The 12,505-nt window shown below is 37.6% G+C and overlaps 2 protein-coding genes across 2 annotated transcripts; one reads left to right on the forward strand and one right to left on the reverse strand.

Moving 5' to 3' along the window:
• Positions 1–5,819: 5,819 nt before the first annotated feature.
• LOC128306697 (uncharacterized) lies at positions 5,820–6,692 on the forward strand. Its single transcript, XM_053044284.1, has 2 exons — positions 5,820–6,111; positions 6,180–6,692. The coding sequence occupies exons 1-2, from the start codon at positions 5,926–5,928 to the stop codon at positions 6,690–6,692; spliced, it is 699 nt and encodes a 232-aa protein (XP_052900244.1). The 5' UTR covers positions 5,820–5,925.
• Positions 6,693–6,770: 78 nt separating this feature from the next.
• LOC128307254 (putative nuclease HARBI1) lies at positions 6,771–8,042 on the reverse strand. Its single transcript, XM_053045016.1, has 4 exons — positions 7,898–8,042; positions 7,410–7,842; positions 7,205–7,349; positions 6,771–7,126 (listed from the first exon to the last, which is right to left on the reverse strand). Exons 1-4 carry the CDS (start codon positions 8,011–8,013, stop codon positions 6,864–6,866), a joined length of 957 nt encoding a protein of 318 aa, XP_052900976.1. The 5' UTR covers positions 8,014–8,042; the 3' UTR covers positions 6,771–6,863.
• Between the last annotated feature and the right edge of the window lie 4,463 nt (positions 8,043–12,505).

Raw genomic sequence — 12,505 nt, forward strand, 5'->3', positions numbered from 1 at the left:
GATTTAAGCTGCAACGCTAAAAAGAAGCATAAATACAGCCGGGTATAAAAGGATGCGTCGGGTTGTTGTGTTGTGGTCCGTACAAACATACCTTGTACCCAACGGGTTTGTAGACGTTTACTCACTGGCTCGCGATAAATGAATAAACGCTCGTATGGAGAAGAGTTGTGATCAGATGTACACTGAAACACTGGTCCGATTTTGGAATAGTTTCACTACTTGTAGAACTTCTTTTGATAATGGCAAGAAAATACAATACATTGTTAAGTTTGAAATGATTTGCTTTGATTTAGGCTGCATGCTGATATTGTTTTGATTCTGTTCGCAGCCTGAATAAAGAGGATAGCATGATGGAACTCACGAACCTCTCTTTTCGTCGATGTGTCACTTTTTGAAACCGTTCATGAAAGCACCGTTAAACCTGCGCAATGTGCCATTTAATTGCGTTGCAATTTTGCAAAGTGTGTTTTTTAAGTTAAATATATAAGAGCAGCCTCGCAGGCTCGCGGTAAAATATTACAATAAATTATTCGAACCTAGTATTCACATCTGTTGCATGTGTATCGTTAATAATTATAATTATTGAGTAATTGATAATTGAATCCATAATTATTGCGAGCAACAAGACTGATTGTTCCGATACGACACCATAACTATCTGGCTAGTCGATCAATCCTTTATCTTCCTTCTATCTTAGAGTACGCAAGCATTGTTTGGTACCCTTCAACACATATCTGAAGCCAGGGCATCGAAACAATTCTACGTAAGGCTACGTGATTTGCCATCATACTTCTTCCCTAGAGAGCCAACGATTCACGCCCAACTTATGCCTCACGTTGCCTGCATTTGGGACTCCAGCCACTGGAAGTACGACGGCTCAGTGTATGTTTGTTGCTGGTCTGATCGGTAACGAAATTGACGCAATAAAGTTTTCTTAGTTTTATCAATGTTTTGCACCCTAGACGACTAAGGCTAAGACAGCGGGAAATAATCCGGACTACTCGCTACAGGACTATTTTTGGTCAAGCTGATCCCATATAAGTAGTGTGCACTGTCTTTGACAATTATTATAACTCCGATACGAATTCGGTATGTCTTAATCTGCGTTTCGTTAGCGTCTACGTATGCGTCCATCAGTGTCCATCAGATAATTAGACTCTATTATGTATATATTCATTAACCGTAACGGTTGCTACCCATACGACATTGGTGTATTAGTTAAAATCGATCGAACGAAAATCATTTGATCTTTGGCTATATTTTCTCACGCTCATTATAATCCAAGCTGCCAAAAGTCCTGCTTCATTTGATCTAGCCTTTGGACATTACAAACCACGTGTGGCACGTGGGGCAGGCATCCTTCCTGATCATTCGCAGCCATTGAATGATATTCTTAAGGGTTTATTTGTTTAAGCCGACCTCAGCAACTCATGCTCTGATATCACCGATAACACCTTCCTACAGAATAAACCTACAAGTTAAGTTTAATAATAAGGTATTGTTGCACCTAGTAGCTTCTGTAGACTGTCATTAGAAGCTTTTTTGAATCAATGCTTCTTGTATCGTTTGGTTTTACAATTGGAAGTAACCTCGCCCTTTACCAGTCTGCATCAATGTTAATGACAATGTTATTGATCAAGCTTTCGGTGCTTTATGTGCCTTAGCTTTAGCACATGTGTTTGTGTTTTTGAGGAAAGGAATGATTGAGATTTTATTTTAATTTTTTAAATGAACGATTAGATACTCTTCACTATGCAAAGCTTCGTGTTCAGAAGGATACACCAGCACAAAGCCAAAACCTGATTTATTTTCATTCGTGTAATACGGTATAATTTTATTCTTTACTTTCTAAACCAAACCATTGTTAGCCTGATTTAATAAATTGTCCATAATGATTCCTACAAAGGAAACATAGTAGCAAGGAGCAAGCACTCTCCTTTTACGTGGCAAAATTAAGTCTAGTAAGTCAACCACATGCTTTACCCTGAAACGTGTTAGAACACTTGTTCGAAGAAAGAAACAGCCATGCACGAGCACCAAAACTCAAAACTTTTAAACAAAATTATCAAGAAATTGGTTGCACTTAAAAAAATGAAATTGTACTACAAGCTACCACGAGGAGTTAGAGATGCGCATAATGTAGCTGGATTTGGACGTACATGGGCTGTTTTTATATATCCCTTCTGTGTAATGTGTTCAAATGAGTAAAACATCATCATCAACAAGTTATCATCATTGATGATGAGGGGATGTAAGGAAGGAGAGGATAGACCTAACAGTCCTTAAGTCAACGCGCGAGCAAGTGGACGTTACCAATAGTGTCGTGGCTATATAGTGCCGTGCATTTTTGTGAATCTTAATATTAGCTACCGTTAAAAATAATGTACGGACAATCCAGACATTAAACATAAAGGCAACACAACGTAGACAATGAAGGACGTTGCCATTGCTAGGCAATGGTAAAACATCGTGAAAGCAGTGATCAATTCATCGGTAGATAGACTAAACGGTGGCGGGTGGCCTTGAGCAAAATTTTGACTTTCTCCACTAAGCGAGCTAACGAAACGTGGGAGTTTTTACGCTATGGATGTACATCATCATGGATTAGCCACAGAACTTTACATTTTAATGATTTTCCATTCCCGGAGCTCCCTGCTGCCTAGTGGACAATCCATCATAGCTTAGCCTTTGGTAGCTATCATATTATGTACATTCAACATTAGACGACATCAGTCGAATTGTATCAGGTCCTTCGTAAACAGACGGTCCAACTACTTCAAAGGTTTTGCTCGAACGACAGGCATCTTACCGAAATCAAGAAGCTTCACATGGTTGGACATTTCGGATTCGTCAGATTAAGCTGACCAGGCATCTAGATTATCTTTTTCCATCTAGTGTCAAACAGAAGCCTTGCACTGGTTACCCGGCAACAGCTGTGGCCGTAAATTGCAACAGAATTCAAAGATGAAGATCGAGGCCGTTTCGTTCTCCCTGTATGGTGAAGCAATGGTCCAAACAAGTAAGAAATAATTTTATAAAATATACTCGGAAATCCTTTACGTCGAACTAGCAGTATCATACCAGCATATTCAGGTGCACACATTCTTTTGGAATGAACACTCTGAAGCGCAAGACAAAAAACCTTTAAGACAATTACCACGAACAACCACGCCACGAAATACTCCGCGTTCTCTTCTATTGCATAATGATTTTATGCATTCCATTATCTTCCATAGTAACCTTCCGCATCCCCAGGGCTTTTAAATCCGCACAGGACCTCCAACGAACTAAAGCTATGGTTGCGAACTATCGATACACTATCCCATCCAGACTCTTGTCCCCCAGAACAGCAGGAACAGACTATTCGACTACATGATACAATACAAGTAGAGAACATCCAAGTTGGATCGGTAGCGAGACAGCCACCCTCCCAAACCATATCGCGATACCGGACGAAGAATCAATGTGTAATCCTCCACTCCATTATGGACCTACATGTCATCGAAATGGTGATAAAGCCGGACGATAAATTACTGTTTAAACGATAAACTTTAAATAATTCATTAAACATGCCTGTGCAATATTATATGCACTACGTTAATCCACGGTAAGGCGGTTTTGAACGTAACTTACCTGATAGAATTCATGAAACCCATTAGGCAAACACATAAAAGAGAGAAAACAATCAGTGTCGCAAGTTAAAACGCTTGCAAACATACCTACATGGAATGTATTGACGGAATAATGGAAGAAAAATAATTTTTAAACCATCGTTTATGACGGCAAACATGCCAGAAATATATTTAAAATCAAACAAAAATGTTATTTTTACAGTGCGCAACTCTTTCCGGACTGTGTATTTAATGTTAATTAATAAAAAACAACGCACCCGCATCAGCATCGGTGCATGCGCAACGCGAAAAATAGTTTATTCAAATAATGCAATCCGAACCGTGCACCGATCGCTTGACCGCAACCGCCATTTCGAACGGGAATAAAAAAAAAGCAGAACGCAACCGCCTAAAATACGTACGCAGTCTCCGTGAATTATCCCCCGAAATTTGAGCAGAGAGAAGGCTCCCTAGTTCACTCAAACCGCACAAAATGGTCACTCGTGAGTGGGGGGGGTCGTTATTCAGACTCTAGCCCGACAATTTTATCGACAATTGGTATCGCGAACGCTCTGTATCGATCGAAATCGTTTCGACAGGCTGAAGGGCTATCGAAAGCCAGTGAACGTTTGCGCTAAAAGCTTTCACTTGTGAATTTGAAGCATTTTAGCATTAAATAGAGCATTATTAATCAAATTTATCAATGTAGAAAGGTAGGTTATTAATAACCTTATATATATTTCTTAGAAATATTTTAAAAATATTAAAAAAAATAATTATAAAAAAATAAACATTTTCCATTCAAAAACAAAACGAAAATTAAGGCGGCCCGGTGGTCTATTGGTACTGGTGTCCGGTTCAAATTCCATCCGGACCAAACTCCTGTAGCAAGGACTGACTATCCCGCTACGTGGTAAAAATAAGTCGATATGGCCAGTTCGCTCTAACGAGGAAAAAAATAATTAAATAAAAAATTTATTAAATATTTTTTTATTTCATTTCAACCTATACCACCGAGCCGGTGTATTGGTACTGGCGCCGACCGCTGACACGACAAGGACCGGTTCGAATCCCATCCGGACCAAACCCCCGTAGCAAGGACTGACTATTCAGCTACGTGGTAAAAATAAGTCGATACGGCCAGGCCGTTCTAACGAAAAAAAACCTATACAGCATGGTGGGTTATTCAGGTTCAGAAAAGGAAGAAAGGCTAAAAGACGGCCAAATGACAGGAACTGTTTCTACGATCATTTTTTTTGTAACAATCAATAATGAATTATTGCTTTGTGATGACCAGAACTTCCTAGATTCTGAGGCATCGAGGGAGAATAATATTAAACCCTTTGACCGTTGTTTGCTAAATTTTAATAATCACTTCTATAACTGGTGCTCATTTATGTGGAGAACTTATTTCCATCTTGAAAAGTCCGTTACTAGATACTCAAAAACATCAAAAATAAATTAATCCAATAAATTTTATATAAATCATACGAAAAGGTTTAGTCAGTTCTAGCCAGTATGACAACCGCTCAATCAACTAACGCTCTCTAGTGCACGACCATACACAAGAACCGTTACAAGACACACAAGACAAGAGACCAGGCACAAGACTTTCTCGAGTAGTGATATTTAAGAATATTTGTTTTGTCCGAGACTTTCGGGGTTTAACGGTTTAACATAATTTTGGTTGACTATCATAGGACAGTTCAAGACAGGACGAGAACAATACGTTTTTTGTCGGGTAGGACTAAACAAGACGGACTGGTGACCAGGTCATGTCAGCAAAACTAAGAGTGTACCAAGAAAAATATGTCTAACAACACAAACTGACGAACATCTGGAAGAGCGTTATCTAGTACGAAACACACCAATCCAACAAAAATTGCCAGGTTTATATGAAAGGATGAGAACAATGCAGCCTTTGTGTGTAGGTACGCCCAGACAAAAAACCAAGGGGAACAAGACTAGGCCAAAAATGTGGGCGATGGAGAACAATTAGTCTGAGATACAATGACAAACAAGTTCGAGACCTAAGGGGGGGGGGGGGGGGGGGAAGGATAGGAATAAGAATAGGGATACAGGGAATGTTTGAAAGAAATTTACGAAAAAATAGTGCACAAGCGAAACACATACACACATCCAGTGTACGGGAACGGTTTTATTTTAAAATCGCCAGCGCATGACTGTATCAAACATCAGTATCGTTCGAACTCAGACGAGGAAGGAACTCTGAAGATCTGCTGGAACTCGTAAACGGTTAAGAAGAACGTAACAGTTAAATTAAGTGAATACAGTTTTAGTTCAATCGTCAATCATGGAAAAAGTCGAAAACGCTACGTCTCGTATAACGAAGGAACAAATTGAACGGTTGGTGCAAATCATGGAGAAAAACCCTGATGCTGCCAAGGGAATTTGTACCAATCCCACGGCATTCTGGGGTGAAGTTAGTTTGGAACTCAACAGTCTGGGTCCTTCAAAGGATAGTCATTCTTGGAAGAAGGTACGCATTGCATGCAATCTGCATATGATATGTGTGTTTAATTGTATGTATCTTTTGTGTTTTCTTAGACATGGACTGACAAGAAATCGAACGTCAAGAAGAAGTTCTCTCTAATGCGAAGCGAGCAGAAAAAAACCGGAGGTGGTATTCCACTGGCTATAAGATTAAACAATATCGAGGAGCGTATCTTAAATGTCACAAATATAAAGGCCAATGTGGAAGGAGCAAAAGACACTATTTGTGTAGGAATACCTGAGTGCAGTAGCGACCAACAGGAAAAAACTATCGCTGATCCATGTGGAATATCCAGGCAAGCCGAGCCAGCATACGCAATAGATCGGTTGGACCAAGAAGCAACTGCTTCGAAAGCTACAACATCATCGATACGGCAACATCAGCGAAAACAAGAAAATTTTAATCCAAAACAACCCGATATCTACCAACAGACTCTGATAGAGCAAAATGAATCTATTGCTAATTCGTTGACTGAAATTGTGTCCTTGATGAAAATATCCGTGGAAGCAACTAGCAATTTTCAAAAGGAACTTTTGGAATGCATGAAACAAAGAAATAAGGATTAATCTACGAAACAATAGTTCAACAGTTACTTGTATTGACTAACGTAGTATTTCAAGTGACAAAAGAAAAGGTTATTAAATTGAAAGTTTTTATCATTGGTAGATTGGCCTGGTTTTATATCATTGAATTGAATTTATATCGAATAAATGTTACTATCAATACATATTCGCAGATTAAACTTCTGGAATTCTGTTAAGAATACAAATGTTATGCAAAGCGCAACAAACATTTACCATTCGTACAACTTTAGTTGGAGAATAGCGCAATTGTCTTTCGCCGTTAAGACATCTGAATTTTGCTTTTAGCATGCCAATAGTTTTTTCAATAACTACACGTGCCTGAGCATGCTTGGTATTAAATTCTGCTTCTTGACTTCCAGGAAGAGCATTCGCGAAAGGTTTCACAAGCCATGGTTTGGTCGGATATGCAGAATCTCCTAGAATGCGAAATGAAAAATCTATAAGTTTAACTCAAACAATACATACTGGTTTAATTTATTTTTTGTTATACTAACCTAACAGCCTAAACACTCTTTCACCATTCCTCCATTTGTTTTCAAAATATTCTATTGCTGGACTGGAGTCGAATATGAATGCGTCGTGGTTCGACCCACTGAATCTGGCATTTACATATCGAATGATGTTTCGGTGGTCACATATCTATAATAAACATTGTAATTATTCAATGTTAATTCAACTAAATTTTAAAAAAATGCTTACCAATAATGCATTCATGCTGTAAAAACCTTTCCGGTTGTAATACATTACTGGATTTTCATGTGGAGCTGTTATTCGGATATGCGTTCCATCTATTGCCAATACAGCTCCAGGAATGCCCGATTTTTCGTAAAAAAATCTACGTGCATCAGCTTGTTCTTCTTCTGTCATTTCCAGTGTAATAACGTGCTTAAGTGTATTTTCTAGAGCACACAACGTTTCTTCGAAGATTTCACTAAATGTGGATTGTCCAATCGGCACTGTGAAATCATTTCCAACACCCCGCTGGTATGAACCTTGTGCCAAGAATTTTAAAGATGCTGCCAGCTTTTGCTTAGCAGTCAATCCTCGATTATGTTTGGGACTTATTATAGGTGTAATTTTTCGAAGAATATCTATAAATAACTGCTTAGAAATTCTGAAGTTGTTCCTAAAACTACAAAAACAAACTAGTACAATACGGCTAGATGATGGTTATGCAGCGTACTTACGCGGAATCATCTAAACTCATAGGGTCCAATTTCTTTCGCAAGTTTCGACGATAATTCTTCAATTCAACAGCTGGTTGACTATTTTCAGCTTCCGATAGCAAAATTGAAGCAATCATTCTTTAAATTCGATGTATTTATAGTGGAGATAATAGAAACTGCACCTTGAACAAGCTTTTCACAACGTAAACAAACATCAATTTGACAGGTAGCAAACTGCTCGACTAGTCGATCCCATGTATTTTCTCGATCGAAATCGAAAACCCGTATGCGATAGCGATTTCGAGTCGATTTCGATTTCGATCGACAATGTTGCTTCGATCGAAATCGAATCGAGTATTCTTATGCGATTCCACCAAATGTCTTCTTCATCAATTTTGCCACCGGTTGCCCTATAGGCGCGCACTGTCTTGTCCATTTCTAAGAAATGATCACGAAGTGATCCACTTTCGTGTTTCAAAGCAAACAACTTTTTCTTGAAATGCATTCTGGATGCTATACTTTTCCTTTCATATATGCTCAAAAGTGTGTCCCACATTTCTTTCGAGGTTTATTTGTCGCGAACATATTCCAATTGCGAGTCACTTATGCGTTGTATGATCAGAAGTTTGCACTTTTTCTCATTTTTGCTAATCTCACTTCCTTCTTTTCGATCGTTCAACACACAATCCATAAGTCCTTTCTCTTCCAGAAGGACCAGCATACGGTATTTCCAGGAATTAAAGTTTGTGCCATCCATCAACGGCATCAATAAAACTTTTTCTTCTTCCATTTTTAACATTACCAGATTTAACTGCACTTTCCGTTAAACACTTTATACTTAAGCCGGAATTACGATTCGCAGTATCAGTTTAGTTCCAGTACTCACTGCGCCTTCCGTTAGACACTTTATGACAAAGCCGGAATTTCGATTCGCAGTATCGGTTTCACTGTGTTAGAACAAGCCTGGGCCCATAACCTATTATGTTGACGCAATAAAACAACACTACCGATTTGGTTGACTGGCAACGCTAAACTAAACCATTTATTTAAGTTCCAGATATATATATACAGATCAAATGTCACATTGACATATTCCAAGGTTATTATAAGAAAGATGGTGATTGAATTGATATTCTATTATCCGTAGAGTTGTCAACCAAATTTACACACGTAAGTTGGCAACCGGCATACCCGGGTATTCCATACGTTTTGACGTATACAATCAACGGTTTTCGTAGGTAAACAATGCTTCCTATACATTTATATTCTTGCAAATCTGTGAAAATCGGAACGTTAAATGAATATAGAACTATAATGCAATATTATATACATTTTTTTATATCACACATATTATAATATAAAAAAGAAACAAGTAATAGGAAATGCGTTGTATTACAATCCATTGTTTACATTTTCGCTAATTCAGCATTGTCTTTATACTTTTAATTTTATGTAATGTAATTATTTACAATTTATTCATTTATTCTAGACTTTTTGTTGCTTGTGTGTATCTAAAATCTATTTCATTCATTAATTATGTTGTTCTATGTTATGATTAACCTAACGATCCATTTCAAATTTAAAATCGATTGAATTTGAAGAAGAAGAAGAGAAACGTCATTCTCCATACAAAATGTATGGAATACCCGGGTATGCTGGTTGCCAACTTACGTAGTAAAGTTTAAAATAAATCAAAATAAAATACATACTGCTTGTTGAAAATTACAATTTATGCACCAAAAAATCGGAAATAAAAAGTTGGGAGGCTACAGAAATTTTCAGGTCAATACAAGCAATGAATCAAAAGTAATTGCAGTTTAAAGTTGAAAAAATACCCGGGTATCCGGTTGCCTACTTGAAGGTTATTGTAAATGGTTTTCAAAGGGATATGATGATATGCTGCAAAGTGAACCATATTGTTGAACGTCTTTAAAAATATGCAATAGATTGTGTACGTTGCTCGATACAAACTCTGGGCCATATATATTGGCATATTGCTGAACATAAAGTTAGAACAAGGTGCTCGCTAATGGCCAATGCGCTTTGTAAATTTCAGTTGAAAACATTGTAATGCTACAAAATAACAGCATAAAGTGTTGGTATTTTTCCTCATCCATTATGTCTTTGAGGAATATTATGAACCTTTCCAGTGTTTATATTCACGAAGAGATCGGAACTTTCTATGTATCTCAGAAGGTAGTTTTATGTTTTATGTCAACATTGCAGACGCATTATTAATTTGTATGGGAGTTAGTTTTTTAATACTAAATCTTCCTTCCATTAGGCTGACTACTGTTCGTTTGCTCATTCCTAAATCTAATAAATGTAATGCATCTGCAACAATTACTTGCTTCACCATATCGAAGTTTGCAATGAGAGGATTTAATGTTATTTTTTAAGAACGTTTCATTAACAGCAGCTACATGGATTTGATTGGAATCCATAAAATTGAAAAGTTCATTACTTTTGCTTGCAATGCCATTGGCATTCCAATACAATACTTTTACATTATCTTCAGTTGACAATTGAGAAGCAATATTTAGCTGTTATCTGCACGATGACAGATATCAAATCTTTTTTGTTGCGGCATTCACTTAATTGGGTGAATACGTCTTCTACTATCTGACCTATTTCGTTCAGATTTATGTTTATATCCGGTTTAGGAGTGCTTTTATTGGAGTTAAACGCACTAATGTAGTTTAACGGGTGTCTTACCGGCTTAGGAGTGTTGGGTAAGGATGGGAAATTATTCTCATTCATTTTGAATTCTTTATCTTTCTTTATCGTCTGTTTAGCATTTACTATATTCATACGAGTTGGACAACCCTGGAAACTGGCAGTGTGGTGGTCTCCGCAGTTTGCACAGCGTAACTTAGCTTGCGCTATTCCCATCTGGACTGGTGGCTGACTGGCTAAGCGGGCAATTTTTAGACGTGTGCGTCCCAGCACATTTTACACACACTGGTGATCGATAGCAATAGGCATCACCGTGCCCGTAATGTTGGCAATTTTTACACTGCATCGGTCCGCTGGATGATTTGAAGTGTTCGAAATAAACACGATGATGATTCACTGCACGAATGTTTTTGAGTTCGTTGAAGGTTATAGAACCCTTTGCGAAATGTAGGAGATACAGCATCTGGTCGTCAAATTTTTTCTTTTTGATGTGAAGCTTTTTAATTGAAACAGGCTTCACTTTTACTTCTTTAAGTGCTGCTTTTATTTCTTCCTCGGGATAGTCTGGCAGGCCAAAGAGCACTATTTTTGTCGTTTTTTCCTCTTCCAGTTGATGTGTGTAGAAGTGTGTATGTGTTTTTGTGAGCTCATTTACTATTTTACGGAAATCTATAGCGTTTGTTGAATGCACTACGATACCTTTTCTCGTAGCGTTAGTGGTGTAGTGTACTACACCAGCTGACGTTATTTTTCAGTGTACATCACCTACTGATGTATCGGTAACGACGATTGGTGGTATTCTTTCAGCTTTTGGTGCAGCTTGTCTTGTGGTGGTCGAGGAAAGCGGAAACTCATCGTTGTCGCTCAAGAGCTCATAAGTATTGCTAGTAGCAATCGACAGGTTACTGCTACTTAATTTGTTCAAGGCTTTTGGAGGCCCGCATTGTCGTTTTTTTCCTCGGTCCATTTCGGTGGACCGGGATTGTGGATCGGGAACAACGCCTTGTATAATAACCGAATCCACAACCGATCACCTAGCAGTAATTTTTGAAATTTCCATATCTAACCTAAATATTCATTGTAACAATGGTACCCCAAACTACTCCCTCGCCAACTGGGCTGGTTATCAAAAATATATTTCCAAAAATATTTATGCGCAAAACTTGGACCTATCAAAAATAACAAATGAAAATCAAATCAATATTATGATAGCGTACTTTTCAAAACTACTTGCATCGCTCACAGCAAATTCATTCCACTGACTAAGCGTGACCAGTATCAACTTATTATACCAGCTAATACTCTTAACAAAATCTAATAGAGAAATCTACTAAGACAAAGATGGCAAAGAAATAGATGGAATACGCTATTAAAAACAAGGTGTAACAAGACAAGAGAAATAAAACAAGAAATATCGTTAGCCAGAAACAACGCATGGTCGAATAACCTCGAAAATATAAACAAATCACCAGACAATATAAGGATATGGAGATTTGTTAAATTAATGAAAGGTGATCGGGGAAGTATACCCCCATTAAAACTAAATGGAGTGTCACTGCTAACCAATCGTGAAAAATGCAATGCTCTGAAAAATCACTTTGAAAATGCAAAAAAAACCACGTTAACATCAAAAAGTCCCAAAGAATCTATTGTAAGGGAAACAGTCGATAAATTTTACAACTTTCATTCACAGTCAAGTAACCTAGATGTAAAGCTTATCAAACCGAAACGACTCATCAAACTTGTTAACAAACTCAAATCAAGGAAATCAGTGGGTATTGATAACATTAATAACATATGCTTAAAAAAGTTACCTAAATAGGCAATAGTTTATGTTTCATTTATTTTAAATGCATGTATTAAACTTAAATATTTTCCAGTGGATTGGGCTAAAGCTAAAATAATACCAATCCCTAAACCTATCAAAGATGCAAAACGACCCAAAAAACTATA

This window comes from Anopheles moucheti, chromosome X, assembly GCF_943734755.1.
Source record: "Anopheles moucheti chromosome X, idAnoMoucSN_F20_07, whole genome shotgun sequence".
Lineage (NCBI taxonomy): Eukaryota > Metazoa > Arthropoda > Insecta > Diptera > Culicidae > Anopheles > Anopheles moucheti.

Coding starts and splice junctions, on each gene's coding strand:
- LOC128306697 (XM_053044284.1), top strand. CDS start 5,926: ATGGAAAAAGTCGAAAACGCTACGTCTCGTATAACGAAGGAACAAATT. Junction 6,112..6,179: donor ATAGTCATTCTTGGAAGAAG/GTACGCATTGCA, acceptor GTGTTTTCTTAG/ACATGGACTGACAAGAAATC.
- LOC128307254 (XM_053045016.1), bottom strand. CDS start 8,013: ATGATTGCTTCAATTTTGCTATCGGAAGCTGAAAATAGTCAACCAGCT. Junction 7,843..7,897: donor ATGAGTTTAGATGATTCCGC/GTAAGTACGCTG, acceptor TTGTTTTTGTAG/TTTTAGGAACAACTTCAGAA. Junction 7,350..7,409: donor ACAGCATGAATGCATTATTG/GTAAGCATTTTT, acceptor TGTTTATTATAG/ATATGTGACCACCGAAACAT.